Source organism: Macaca nemestrina, chromosome 19 (genome assembly GCF_043159975.1).
Source record: "Macaca nemestrina isolate mMacNem1 chromosome 19, mMacNem.hap1, whole genome shotgun sequence".
Lineage (NCBI taxonomy): Eukaryota > Metazoa > Chordata > Mammalia > Primates > Cercopithecidae > Macaca > Macaca nemestrina.
In genome coordinates this window covers 16,830,718-16,845,882 of record NC_092143.1, presented here as the reverse complement: position 1 = coordinate 16,845,882, position 15,165 = coordinate 16,830,718, and the positions used below count along the sequence as shown (strand labels likewise).

The 15,165-nt window shown below is 39.1% G+C and overlaps 1 protein-coding gene across 1 annotated transcript; it reads left to right on the top strand.

Moving 5' to 3' along the window:
• Positions 1–291: 291 nt before the first annotated feature.
• On the top strand, positions 292–14,941 carry LOC105476991 (serpin family B member 13). Its single transcript, XM_011733293.3, has 8 exons — positions 292–593; positions 2,116–2,299; positions 3,141–3,227; positions 5,789–5,917; positions 6,296–6,413; positions 7,811–7,953; positions 8,479–8,634; positions 10,111–14,941. The coding sequence occupies exons 2-8, from the start codon at positions 2,135–2,137 to the stop codon at positions 10,513–10,515; spliced, it is 1,203 nt and encodes a 400-aa protein (XP_011731595.1). The 5' UTR covers positions 292–593; positions 2,116–2,134; the 3' UTR covers positions 10,516–14,941.
• The last annotated feature ends 224 nt before the right edge of the window (positions 14,942–15,165 follow it).

The window sequence follows — 15,165 nt, the reverse complement described above, 5'->3', positions numbered from 1 at the left end:
TCTAAGAGGTGTTCTTCTAGGCAGAAGGAAGAGCTAAGACGCCCTTCTAGGAGCTGCTGCCCAGCAACGATGGCAAATCTTCAAGCCCTTTACTGAAGATTAAAGCTGAGACTAATCCAAGCACAGTTTCTTTTAATGAACTGGTAGGGCCAGTACAAATGCTGCAGGGTTGGCAGGAAAAACTGGAATCTGGGGGTGTAATTTCCTGTTGAGGTTTTTTTGGTAGTGTTGTTTTCCTGAAATCAGTGAGGGTATTGAGGGCTTATGAATTATTAGCGTTAGAGACAGTAGCTGGTACATAATAGACTTGATAAATGTTTATTGAATGAATTAAAATGAGATATTTTATAATTAATGGATGGAATAATTGAGAATAAGAATAGGTGTGTGTGCGTGTGTGTGCGCGTGCGCGTGAACTCTTGCTTGTATGTGGCTGCCTACCCGAAATTTTCTTGTTCCTTTTTCTTGTTCTTTTCTAGCAAGATAGTTTTCTTTCATTTTCTTCCTGGCATCTGGCACTCCTAAACAATACAACTGCAAAAATAACTCTGTTACAGAGAATGACTTGTCAGGACACAGCTCTGTCCATCGTGGTAAGTAAAGTATGCGTTTAATGTATGTCTTCATCAGGCTATATACCTTTGGTTCCCAGCGTTGGTTGTACGCTGTAATCACCTGGGGTGATAAAAATTCTGATGTCTGGTTTCCACCCGAGAGATGCTGACTCAGTTCGTCTGGGGTGGGGCTTGAGCATAGATTTTTTTTAAAGTTCCAAGGAGATTTTAAGGTGCACTCAAGGTGGAAAACCACCACTGAAGCAGATGTGGAGAACTATAAATTAAGAATCCCAGCTACTTAATTGACATATGCTTCCTAGTTCCTTGCCCGGCCACCACTGTCTCTCCAAAAACCCGAGGTAAGTTCTTATTTTGGCTCCAATTTAAGACCTCTGTATTCTGAGAACGATGATGTTTGTTGTTGGAAAGGATTACTTGTATTGTGCGTGGACTTTCTGGAGGTAGTTTTATTTCATTCAGTTCCTACATGGCCATGACAATGTATCATCTTTGACAGTAAATGAATCCATTTTCTTTATTAGTTAACCTGTAAAGAATCCCTGCAGGGAAACCCGAGGTTGAAATGGAAGCTTCGATATGGATGTGGGATGCCTTAGCAGGGATGGGCCCTTGAGGGCAAAAGGCCCCGAAGTATGTGGGCTTTAAAAAACTTTAGTTTTCGTTAATCTTATTTTTGTTTTAGGATTTCTCCTAAAGCCTTTACTTCCTAGTTATAAAGTAGCTGATAATAAAGCAAACATAAAAACAGTTCTACCTATTTATTTTTGGCAAACATTAATTGCTCTTTAAAAATTATTTTTGTGAAATGACAAAAGTAATGCAGGCTCATGTACAAGCCTAAAACAATACAGAACAGTGTAAAACAAGAAAACCGTTTCATCTCCACCTAATAATTCATGACCAGAGATTGTGGTTTCTGCTTCAGAAAAATTCAGCCCAGAGTCAAGTTTTTATGCAGTTAGGGAAAGGGGTTTAAGAGATTTAATCAATCCTGTCCCTCTCTGGGCTGAATTTTGAATCCATTGAGAAATAGTATCAGATAAGGATTCAAGTCTTGGCTTTATTATTGCTAAGGTTGGATCAGAGAGCGCTGCTTGAACTTGAGGGCCGTGGAGATTCTTGTGCCTACCCCCCTGCCTTATCATGGGCCCCACATCTGGACAAACTGGTGTTGCCCGGACAAGGGCTGGGTCTACCTGGGGAAGCTTTCGTGAAGAGGAGGTTGTGGGGAGGCAGAGGCAGGCAGGTTCAGACAGAGAACAAGAGAATAAAGTCATTAACACATGAACCCTGCCCCCTGGGGTAATGAGAACTGAGCACCACCAGAGGATGGAAGACTGCAGTGGATTGATGGATGTCTCCCGGCAAGAGAAGGCCAAGAGAGGATGTGAGAAGCAGGCAGCAGCGACCTTTCACCAAGAGGGTGGAAATCTCTGTATTCTGTATCAATGCAAGAAGAGGAATGGAAGCAGGAAGGGTTCCCCTGACACAGAGTAATTTAACTGTTCAGTGTTGATTGTTGTTCTTGCTGTTCTAGATATCGCTAAATCATCATCATGGATTCACTGGGCGCCATCAGCACTCGATTTGGGTTTGATCTTTTCAAAGAGCTGAAGAAAACAAATGATGGCAACATCTTCTTTTCCCCTGTGGGCCTCTTGACTGCCATTGGCATGCTCCTCCTGGGGACCCGAGGAGCCACCGCTTCCCAGTTGGAGGAGGTTGGGCGCAGTCGGGGGGCTTCCGTGTTTTCCATGCACAAATTCATTCTGGGGGTTGTTCAGCCCTCTTGCATTATCTTAAAAATATGTTCATGGTGGACCAGGAAACAAAGACTTTCAAGACGGGGAGCAATTTCAGGTCTATCAGGAAAGCCCTCTTCCCTTTCCAAATACCGTCTCCCCACCTGCTCCCAGAAACTTGAATTGTTTTGAGTAGGGACTGGTTGAGTGACCTTGTCTAAAGCCATTGCACTCATAATTAAGACAGAGCATGAAAAGCACTTATGGAAAAAGTGACATAATGCCCACAAGGGTAAAAATGACACATCCAAGATGAACACAGGAACACATAAGCTAATACGAGCTCCTTAGAAAAAACCAGAGGTATTTTTTAGTAGAGACAGGGTTTCACCATGTTGGCCAGGCTAGTTTCGAACTCCTGACCTCAGGTGATCTACATGCCTTGGCCTCCCAAAGTGCTGGGATTACAGGCATGAGCTTAGCCGGGTGTGGTGGCAGGTGCTTATAATCTCAGCTGCTCGGGAGGCTGAGGCAGAAGAATCACTTGAACCCAGGGGACAGAGGTTTCAGTGAGCCAAGATCATGCCATTTCACTCCAGCCTGGGCAAAAGTGTGAAACTCCGTCACAAAAAAAAAGAAAGAAAGAAAGAAAGAAAGAAAATCAGAGGTAAACACAGACCTTTTCATGATTTTGCAAGGGGAGAAGGACACCTCATATACCACCGAGGTTTCTTTCACAAGCGTCCACTCTCCCCCGACTGATTCTGTGTGAGGTTTCCTCTTCTCTGAGCACCACAGTAATATTTTCTATCTCTTCCAGGTATTTCACTCTGAAAAAGGCACGAAGAGCTCAAGAACAAAGGCTGAAGACAACGAGGTGGTGAGAATAAAGGCTGAAGGAAAAGAGGTGGGGAGATGTGTTTTACAAACTTCAATAGAGTTGCATTTTAGGCGTGGGCTCTCTGGGGAAAAGGGCTGAGACAGGCATGAAAGCAATATTATTTCTTTATTATTAACCAATAATAATCACGGTAGACAAATAATGTTGTAAGGATTATACAGTAGTAATAACCCCTTAGTATTGAGAAGAGACCTTAGTTGTAATGGACAACACTGCTATGATAGAACTGGTAAGGCTAATAGACTGAAAAGTTCCCATAGCAGAGTGGATGGGTTTTGGAGTTAAACAGACTGAGGTTCAAGTCCTGGCTCAGTCACTTAAGAGGGATGCTACTTTGGGCAAGTTATTTATCTTCTTTCAGCCTCTGTAAAGTGTCCAGTAGGGGCATCTGGTAACTGAGCCAGCGGTGGTGGCAGTGGTAGCAGTAGGTGATATTATTACTAAACTCCATTCATATTTTTAACCCCATGCTGATATTGTATTTAAAAAGTTAGTACAGGCCCAATGACTTCCTGAGGTCTTTTCCAGCTCCAGTGTTCCTGTATTCCCCACCCAAAGGAGAGTCTACTCAAACAGGGGAAAGGAATAAGCCCATTAGGTCAGGGCTAGGATCAGATGTTAGCAGTCTCAGGAAGGGCACAGCTGCTCTGACAGTAGTCATAGTGCAATTCCAGACCCTCCTAAAACCATGGCTCAGATCACCCAGCAATATGAGCTGCTCATTTCACAACCCCAAAAGGCTAGGTCATGTGGGTGGCTCAGTTGAACCTGTAGAGAGTCAGGCTTCCTTTCAGGGTTTGTGCAACCAAGTTGGGTCACGTGGCCACTGCAATGTCCCCTCAATTGAGGAGTGCAGTTGTCTTCAGAGCACATTCTTTCTCAGCCATGATAGCCCATGTAGAACCTTTGTGCAAGTTAGAAAACAGCTCATTCTTTGCGATAGCTGCTCTACTCCTCTGTAAAGGGCTGGATGACTCGGAACTGAATTTCAGCTTTGTGTAAGGCACAGCTTACATATACACGCTGTCTAGCAGCTTTGCCCATTCCCCAAAATTTTCCTGGGAGCCACAGAGGTATGAAGAGAATAGAATTACTGACTGAAAGGATATTAGGACTGGAATACATCTTAAAGGTCATCTACTCCAATCTCCTCATTTAATAATTTGTCCAGAGACTGGCTTACCAGGTACGCATTTGATTATTACATAAATTCAGAGTATTCTCAATCTTGCTTTAAAAAAATGCTGGTAAAATCTCAAGACATATATACAAAAGGTATAAGGAAAAATGCAATAAACACCCTTTAACTCCTCTTTTCAGTGTATGAAATAAACCATTATCAAATCGCTGATGCCCCTTAGGCTGATGTATAATACCTTCCTTGAGCACACCCCCATCCTGTCCTGAGAGAGGAAGTCCCACTATTGTGCATTAGATGTTCATGATTCTCACGTATTTATTATTTCATTACATACCATATATTTTTGTCATTATTCTTTGGAACTTGGTTATTTTGGGCTTAGCATTGTGTTTATAAGATTCATCTATTTTAAGTGGATACTTATAGCCCTATTTGATTCATTTTTATAGCTATTTCCTCATTTATTCTGTTGATGGGACAGGTCTTCCTTCCTTCCTTCCTTCCTTCCTTCCTTCCTTCCTTCCTTCCTTCCTTCCTTCCTTCCTTCCTTCTACAAACAATGCAAAAATGGCCCTTCTAACACAAGCCTCCTAATTTGCCTGGGTGAGAGTTTATCTAGTTCCCAGCTATCCAGCATGGTAGCCACTCAAGTGGCTATTGAACACTTGAAATAGATCTAGTTTGAATTGAGATGTGCTACAGGTGTAAAATGCATATTGTATTTCAAGAACTTAGTATGAGAAAAGAATACAAAATATTAATTTTAATGTATTATTTTTGCTGAAATATATATTATATATAAATATACAATTAATATTGATTGTATTGACATGTTGAAATAATGGCATTCCAGATATGTTGTTAAGGTAACATAGAATATGAAACCTTCAACCAGAAAGCTGATGGGTCCTACACAAAATATCCAGAAAACATTTTTTTTTTCCCCTGGAGACAAGGATAAATCTCACTTCAGCCCAATGTGGAGTGACTCATACCATTAGGAGTCACTCTTCTTATTCACTCTGGAAAAATATTTCCTAACTTCAATAGATAAGAATTGTCCAGGGAAATCATTTACTTTCCTTGATGCTTAGAATCTTGTGAGGAGCTTAAAACAAGCTTATTTAACATTTAGTGAGCACTTTTATTTGAGACCAAAAAAACCCACAACTTGGGTTATAAAAGCAAGATCTGTGATGTTGGGCTGGCAGAGAAGGCTTCTCTCTGGAGCTCAGATTGGTCATAACTTACATTATCATATGACTTGTGTAAAGGCCACCTGGTATCCAGGGGCCACATCAAACACAGAGATCACCCTTGAGGCTGACAAACTGGGGGAGAGACCCAGCAGCCGCATCCTCTTAGGGGAGAATCTAGGCTTGCTTTTGCCAAGATAACCTGTTGAGATTTTGTTTTAATTTTCAAGATTGAGAAGACAGAAGCAATACATCAACAATTCCAAAAGTTTTTGACTGAAATAAGCAAACTCACTAACGATTATGAACTGAACATAGCCAACAGGCTGTTTGGAGAAAAAACATACCTCTTCCTTCAAGTAAGTTTGCTGTGCTTACCATATCTGTGAGTGGTATTCTGGAATGGCCAAGGGGCTCTAGTAGGACTGTGGGTCCTGAAGTCGGGCTGCCTGGCTCTGGTCACATCCCTGCGGTGCTTTTCCATCCTGATCTACAGATATTCAGAACTGCAGGGAGCTTCTTTATAGTCCTGGCAATCTGAGCCTGATTTTTGCCTCATCCCCAGATAAGCTGCATAAAAATGTGCATGCAGGTACTCAATGTGAGATGCCCAGGACCTTACAATTTCTCTTACTGTATTAGTCATCCCAATGTATACATAAATTTATTTAGAGATGTTGGCAATTGATAAATTGACTTTTTAACCTCTTTTTATTCCTTCCTTGTTTCTCCTAAAGAAATACTTAGATTATGTTGAAAAATATTATCATGCATCTCTGGAACCTGTTGATTTTGTAAACGCAGCAGATGAAAGTCGAAAGAAGATTAATTCCTGGGTTGAAAGCAAAACAAATGGTAGAGTATGGGTGGGTCATTCATTGCAAAAAACCAGAAACAAACAAACAAACAGACAAAAAACACTTCTTGACAATCTGCTGTGAGTGAAGCCCTGGACTTGTCACTGCGTGAGGTGCCATATAATGCACAAGCTTTGGGAAGGGACTTGAGACAGGTTTTGCAGGGTTGGAAGGGCAAGCCTGGGCCTAGGAGGTAGGGAGGGCACTGCAGATGGTGGAGCAATTTCTGCAAATGTGGAGAGGCCAAGGGGAGCCAGCGGGGGAACTGCATGAAACCAAATGCATGGAAACGCTTGCTGGAGAACTGTTTACACATAGCCATGGATCACAATATCTTGGGGGTCCCGAAAATGGGATGATGCCTGTATGCCTGTCTTGGGTTTACATTCTTTCCTTTATATCAGAGCCTTTCTTCCTGAGTTTTTCTCTGTCTGTGTTAAGTGAGAAACACGCAGCTCTCCCGTCAAGACTTGTTCCCATCCACAGCTGGGGCCACCTGGTCTTCATCTTCACTTAAGCATTGTGCAGGGATAATGACAAACGACAGCCCCCCCCACCCCCCCACAGCAGAGGATTTGACAAGTTTCTTATCCCATTCTTCCTTTCTCATCCCCTAGTATGAGAAATCCACAGAGAAATGTTAATGTGGAAATTCACCTTGGGGAGCAATAGTTGATACTTTAGTGTTAGAGTTTCAGATTCCATTTTTATACCAATTATCAGAGACACCTTTGTTACTTAGAATGTGTTTTTTCCCCCCTCATCCTTGGCCTGAAGAAAGGAAATAAGAAAAGCAGAAAAAATAGGATCTTTCAAAAAGTTGGTTGAACAGTATTTTTTAGTATTTATTGTGGGATGGGCTGAACTCAGACAAAAATATCAACTCCTTCTCCAATATAATAAGTAATCCCTCAATCTCAGGCGGTAACTATATTAAATGGTAAGCATAATAGCTAACACAGAGTGCTTATTATGTGTGTGAGATGGTGTTCCAAGAGCTTTACATGTGTTGAATCATTTGCTCCTTTCAACAACCCTATGAGGCAGATTTTATTCCTATTTTACAGATGTAGAAACTGAGGCACGGAGAGTTTAAATAACTTGCCCAAGATTCCTCAGCCGATAAGAGGCAAACTGGATGCTAACAGAGGCATCTGACCCCAGAGTCCGGACTCTTAACCATGAACCTCAATTTATCCAGTGGGATAAATAGGCGATGGGCAAAATGAGAACCTCCTTGCCGATTCTGCCAGCGAACCCTTAGTCAGCAAGGCCCTCAGGTGCTGACCTGGCTGGTTTTTAATGATCAGTCAAGTCCATCTGCATCATATGTGTCATGCATATTACTTGTCATTTGGAAGATGGGCCAACCTTTTTCTGTTTCTTCATTTACAGAAACAATCAAGGACTTGTTCCCAGATGGCTCTATTAGTAGCTCTACCAAGCTGGTGCTGGTGAACACAGTTTATTTTAAAGGGCAATGGGACAGGGAGTTTAAGAAAGAAAATACTAAGGAAGAGAAATTTTGGATGAATAAGGTATGCTCCTTAATTTTTTTTTGTGATGTGCTTACACATGGAATATAAAATCTAAAGTCACGGCTAGGTGCGGTGGCTGACGCCTGTAATTCCAGCACTTTGGGAGGCCAAGGTGGGTGGATCACGAGGTCAAGGGATTGAGACTATCCTTGCCAACATGATGAAACTCCGTATCTACTAAAAATAAAAAAATTAGCTGGGTGTGGTGGTGCGCTTCGGTAGTTCCAGCTACTTGAGAGGCTGAGGCAGGACAATCGCTTGAACCCGGGAGGCGGAGGTTGCAGTGAGCCAAGATCGCACCACTGCACTCCAGCCTGGTAACAGAGTGAGACTCCATCCCTCACCCCGCTAAAAAAGTCCAAAGTCATATTTGAGCAAATGCATACTGGTAGATAGTAAATGCTCATTCTGAGACTCTGGGCTTTATTTTAGATTGAGTTAATTATTTTGATGAACTAACTTGGTTGCCTTAAAGCCTTTGGTCTTATGTCCTTTGATATTGTGTGCTCTGTTAATTTGTTGCAGAGCACAAGTAAATCTGTGCAGATGATGACACAGAGCCATTCCTTTAGCTTCACTTTCCTGGAGGACTTGCAGGCCAAAATTCTAGGGATTCCATATAAAAACAATGACCTAAGCATGTTTGTGCTTCTGCCCAACGACATCGATGGTCTGGAGAAGGTAAACGCTTACATCTCCTTATTCTTGCTTTCATTTCCTGAGGTTTTCTGTCTCAGGGCTTCTGAGTAGGAGCTGGTGGCCAGCAGTGTCAAATAGAAAGTGTTTCTCACTCTCCAACAGCTATAGATGGATGTCTACTGGGGAGCATTAAATAGTACGAGTCAGGTTTATTGAGAAAAACCAATCCAAGAATGTTTGGGATGAACTGAAATGAATAAGATTATATGGGAGTCATAAAGATCATCCACCATTCTGAGAAATGGTTGATATCTACGGACCCCTTTCCTGGAAAAAAAAAATTCACATATGCGTATATACAACCAATTCTGCGCACTGTACAGTAGGCTCTTGGAGCTTTTGAATTTCTTTCGTACACTCTTAGTCTTGGAGCATTTGAATTTCTTTCTTACACCCTTACACCATTGATTTACTCTCACTCATTTTGCGGTTAAAAAAATTATGTGGCTAGTGTCCTGTATTTTGAAAATCAGGAGAGCTTTGTTTCAAATCCCTGTTTCTCTAGTGGCTTTCTGACCCTTGAAGCTTCTTAACTTCCTTGAACTTCAATACTTGCCCATCTCTAAAGAGGGCTCCATGGTGCTTAATGTGTAGCAGTGTTGGAATGATTATAGAATTGTAGACTAGAAGGGGTCTAAGACATAGAAAGCACTCGACAAATGATAACTGCTATCTTCTTATACTATCAGATGCTGTGCTACTTCTGTGAAATATTGCTAGTAGCATTTTAAGTTGGAAAATATTTTGGGACAGCAAAATGGCAGTATGTCTCAGAGCTGTAAGAGTATTTATATTCTGATTCAAAAACCCCAGTTGTGGGAATTACCCTAAAGAAATAATGCAGAAGAAAAAAATTGCCTTTCTGGGTCAACTCAGTTATTTAGGTATTAAATACACTGGAATGCCTGGTTTGAAATTCATCATAATTATTATTTTTGTATCCTTAGTAACTGTCAAATCTATCACAATGCCTGATACAGACTAAATGTTTGTAAAGTGAATGAATAGCTAAATATTGGGAAAAATTTATCAACTTCATAAGAATATTATCTAGCTGTTTGAAGATAGGAGAGATATGTAATATTGTGAAAAAGTTTACTTTTTATCAAATAAAATGGACATTCACTGTGATTGCAACTATGTAAATATATATGCATTCAAAGACTAGGGGAGGTAGTTAAAATGAAATATATACTAGGTTGATAAAAGAAGAAATGACTTATTTTTAATCTTTAAAAACGTATTTAATGCTACGGTATTTCCACATACAAACAGATAATTTACATAAAGAAATATAAGACGACCGCCTGCAGTATAAAGACAATAATCTAGTGAAATAAAATTTCCACTTTTAATATTACTAAAATTAATAACTTCTGACTGACACAAATCAGTGTTACACTGTTTTAGATTTTTATTCATAATCATACCATTCTACTCTTCTTTTTTTGAAAATAGATAATAGATAAAATAAGTCCTGAGAAATTGGTAGAGTGGACTAGTCCAGGGCATATGGAAGAAAGAAGGGTGAATCTGCACTTGCCCCGGTTTGAGGTGGAGGACAGTTACGACCTTGAGGCGGTCCTGGCTGCCATGGGGATAGGCGATGCCTTCAGTGAGCACAAAGCTGACTACTCGGGAATGTCCTCACTCTCTGGGTTGCACGCCCAGAAGTTCCTGCACAGTTCCTTTGTGGCGGTAACTGAAGAAGGCACCGAGGCTGCAGCTGCCACCGGCATAGGCTTTACTGTCACATCCGCCCCAGGTCATGAAAATGTTCACTGCAATCATCCCTTCCTGTTCTTCATCAGGCACAATGAATCCAACAGCATCCTCTTCTTTGGAAGATTTTCTTCTCCTTAAGATGATCGTTGCCATGGCATTGCTGCTTTTAGCAAAAAACAACCACCAGTGTTATTCATATGATTATGAAAGTCGTCCATTCTTTTAAATGTTGTCTCACTTGCATTTCCAGTCTTGGCCACCAAATCAATGATTTAATGACCCCAATAGTGTACGTGTTTGTAACCATCCTTGAAAGTGAAATGTCCTTTTCTTTGTGCCATGCATAAGGTGAGTCAAACCAAACCTCATTAATAATCTCCCCTTGGTTTCTTTTGAAAGGAAATCGGTATCTTGTAGTTTTGTGCACTAAAGGAGACAAAGTCTCTCCAGTAACGAGTATGAACTAGTAATTTTGGGGAGGTCTCTTTAATTCTAGTATTTTGACATGTTATAATACACAAGTAAAATAAAACAATAGTTTACTCGGCTCATGTTATTATTCTCCAACAGATATTGTGCCAAATTGCACATAGGAAAGAAAATTTAGGAATACAGTAGCAAAACATAAATTAAAACTCAAATGCCGGGACAACGTAAAACAACATACCAGATGGAGAGGATGCCCGTATTTTCATCTTCCATTCTAACATTATCCATTGTTAGATGCATAAGCATTTTGATATTGTGTAATAAATGTGGTATTTGAGAAGATAAATGAGGTAGTTGATCAGTATTCCTCCTCTATCATCTTTTTAGACTTTATAAGGTAAATATTTGGAATAACTTTTAGAAGAGTTTCCTTTCTTTTTCTCCATTTACATTTTTCTGGTTATTTTTTGAGTGAGGTAGGAGTATTACTGAATGATATTTTCTGAAGATGCTTTATGAAAAGCTCTGAATCTATTCTTTTTTTTTTTTTTTTTTTTGAGACGGAGTCTCGCTCTGTCTCCCAGACTGGGGTGCAGTGGCGCGATCTCCACTCACTGCAAGCTCCGCCTCCTGGGTTCACGCCTCTGAATCTATTCTTAATGCTCTTAATTATTGGCTTGTTTCACTTTTTTCCTCCAGTTTTTAACAAGGTCACATAACTGGCTTATTTTTTAACAGCTTTGTCAAACTACAATTTACATGCCATAAAATGTACACACTATAAGTTTATAATTCGTTGACTTTTAGTAAATTTCTAGAGTTATGCATCACCACAATCCAGTTTTAGAATATTTCCATGACCCTGAGAAGTTTTCTCATGCTTATTAATATTCCCAATCCTAGGCACCACTGAGTTGCTTTCTGTCTTTATAAGTTTTTCTTTCTACATCTTATGTAAATGGAATCATACTACACGTAGTATTTTGTGTCTGGCGTCTTGCACTCAGCATGATGTTCTTGAGGTTCATCTGTTGTAGTATGTGTTGATACTTAATTTTTTTTATTGCCGAACAGTATTCCATTGCATGGAAAAGACCTAGTTTATTTATAGATTCACCGGTTGAGGGACATATGGATTGTTCCTACTTCTTGGCTCTTAGGAATAATGTCGCTCTGAACATGTAAATAAAAATATTTGTGTTCACATATGTTTTTAGGAGAGAAATTGCTGGGCCATATGACAAATCAATAGCTTTGTAAGAAACTGTCAAACTGTTTTCCAATGTGACATTTTACATTCCTGCCAGCAACGTTTAAAACTAGCGTCTTCAAATCCTCACCAACATCCAGGATTGTGTCTTTATGATTATAGCCATTTTTGTAGGTACAAAGTGGCATCTCATGGTGGTTTTAATTTGCATTTCCATAATATCTAATTAGGTTGAGCATTTTTTTATGTGCTTATTGGCCATTCGTTTGACTTTGTTTGGTGAAATGTATACAAATCATTTGCTCATTTTTAATTTGGGTTGTCTGTCTTGGCTGCTCATTTTATTGAGTTAAAAGAGTTCTTAATAAATGCTGGCTTACAAGTCCTTAATTTATCAAATATATGATACATGGACAGTTCCTCATAGTCTGTGGTTTCTTTTAATTTTGTTATTAGTCTTTTTAGAACATACATAATAATTTTTAAAAGATATAATTTAATACCATAAAATCTGCATATTTAAATTACAATTCATTGGTTTTAGTGTATTCACAGAGTTGTGTAGACACCTCCACTATCGAATTTTAGAACATTTATAACACACCGAAAGAAATACTATACTCATTAACAATCACTCCCCATTTCTCTCTTCCCCAGCTCATAGAAATTAATATTCTATTGTCTGTGTCTATGAACTTGCCCATTCTGGACATTTCATATAAATGGCATCATATAATATGTGGCCTTTTGTAACATGATTCTTTCACTTTGCTTAACAATTTTAAGTTACATTCAATTTGTAGTATGAATCAATACTTCATTCTATTTTTGGCTAAGTAACATTCCACTGTATGAATACGTTAGACTTTGTTTATTCATTCATTAGTTAACAAACATTTGTATTTGACTTTTTGGCTCTTATGAATAATGTTACTGTGAACATTTTGTATGGAACAAGTTTTTGTGTGTATATATATCTTCATTTCTTTTGGGTACATACATAGGAATGGATTTGCTGGGTCATATATTACTAGTACCTTTGTCTTTATCGTTTTGAGGAAATACTAAATTGTTTTCCAAATCAGCTGTACCGTATTACAATACCACAGCAATGTATGAGGGTTCCAATTCTCCACATCTTAGCTAATACCTATTCTAGTCTTTTTAGATTTTTGCTATCCTTGTGAATGTGAATTAGTATCTCAATAGTTTTGTGGGATCTTTCATAGGGTGATTGGAGTTCAGCTTATCATTAATATCATTTTTTTTTTGAGACGGGTCTTGCTCTGTCGCCAGGCTGGAGTGCAGTGGTGTGACCTTGGCTCACTGCAACCTCTGACTCGTTGGTTCAAGCGATTCTCCTGCCTCAGCCTCCTGAGTAGCTGGGATTACAGGCATGCACCACCACACCCAGCTAATTTTTGTATTTTTATTTTTATTTTTAGCATAGGTTGGGTTTCACCATGTTGGCCAGGATGGTCTCGATCTCCTGACCTGGTGATCCTCCCACCTTGGCCTCCCAAAGTGTTGGGATTACAGGTGTGAGCCACTGCGCCCAGCCCATTAATATCTTTTAAGATTCAACCTTTTGATATCAAATCTGAGAATATTTCCCTAATGATTAGTCATGTTGAGCATTTTTAAATGTATCTGTTGGCCATTTTGTATGTCTTCTTTAGAGAAATGTCTATACAGGTTCCTTGCCTGCTTTTAAAATTGGGATTTTTTGTTTTCTTATTATTGTTTATTTTTATATTTTGGATAATAACTTTTTTCCTTCAACTTTTATTTTAAGTTCAGGGGTACATGTGCAGGATGTGCAGGTTTGTTACATAGGTAAAGCATGTGCCATGGTGGTTTACCACACAGATCATCCTATAACCTAGATACTGAGCCCAGCATCCATTACCTATTCTTTCTCCCTGTTAGAAGTGAGAACATGTGGTATTTGGTTTTCTGTTCCTGCATTAGTTTTCTGAGGATAACAGCTTCCAGATACATCCAGGTCCCTGCAAAGGCATGATCTTGTTGTTCCTTTTAATGGCTGCATAATATTCTGTGGCATATATGTACCACATTTTCTTTATCCAGTTTATCATTGATGGATATTTAGGTTGGTTTCATGTCTTTGCTACTGTGAATAATGCAGCAATGAACATACATGTTCATGTATCTTTATAATGGAATGATTTATATTTCTTTGGGTATATTCCCAGTAATGGGATTGCTGGGTCAAATGGTATTTCTGCCTCTAGGTCTTTGAGGAATTGCCACACTGTCTTGCACAATGGTTGAACTAATTTACACTCCTTCCAACAGTGTAAAAGTGTTCCTTTTTCTCCACAACTTTGCCAACATCTGTTGTTTTTTGACCTTTAAATAATAGCCATTCTGACTGGCATGAGATGGTATCTCACTGTGGTTTTGATTTAAATTTCTCTAATGACCAGTGATGATGAGCTTTCTTTCATGTTTGTTGGCTGCCTGTATGTCTTCTTTTGAGAAGTGTCTGTTCATGTCCTTTGCCCACTTTTTAATGGGGTTGTTCTTTTTCTTGTAAATTTGTTTAAGTTCTGTGTAGGCTGTGGATATTAGACCTTTGTCAGATCGATAGATTGTAAAAATTTTCTCCCATTCTGTAGGCTGTCTGTCTGTAGGCTCTGATGATAGTTTCTTCTAACCTGTAATTAGATATATGACTTGCAAATATTTTCTCCCAATCCAGAGGTTGTCTCTTCACACTCACAACCATTTCTCAAAAAGATGTTTCTTTCTGCATTGAATTGTCTTTGTATCTTTATTAAAAATCAGTTGACAATAAATACAAGGATTTTTCTTATTAAGCTTATGCCTAGGTATTTTGATTTTTTTTTTTTTTTGCTGTCATGAAAATACGTTTCATTTTCCAATTTTTTGTTTGTATATATAAAGGTCATTAATTGTTGTAATTGTAGTTTTATAAGCTATTATCTTATAAAATTATTTTATTGCTTGTGTAGTGTTTTCATCAATTATTTTGTGTTTTCCAGATATTTAATTATATCACACTATATCAGATATAGCATACATAATTTTCAAATTGATTTTTATCTCTTCCCTTCTATTTCTAAGGCTCTACTTTCTTCCTCTTCTCTGATTGCATGGCTAAT

Coding starts and splice junctions, on each gene's coding strand:
- LOC105476991 (XM_011733293.3), top strand. CDS start 2,135: ATGGATTCACTGGGCGCCATCAGCACTCGATTTGGGTTTGATCTTTTC. Junction 2,300..3,140: donor CCGCTTCCCAGTTGGAGGAG/GTTGGGCGCAGT, acceptor TATCTCTTCCAG/GTATTTCACTCTGAAAAAGG. Junction 8,635..10,110: donor ACATCGATGGTCTGGAGAAG/GTAAACGCTTAC, acceptor TTTTGAAAATAG/ATAATAGATAAAATAAGTCC.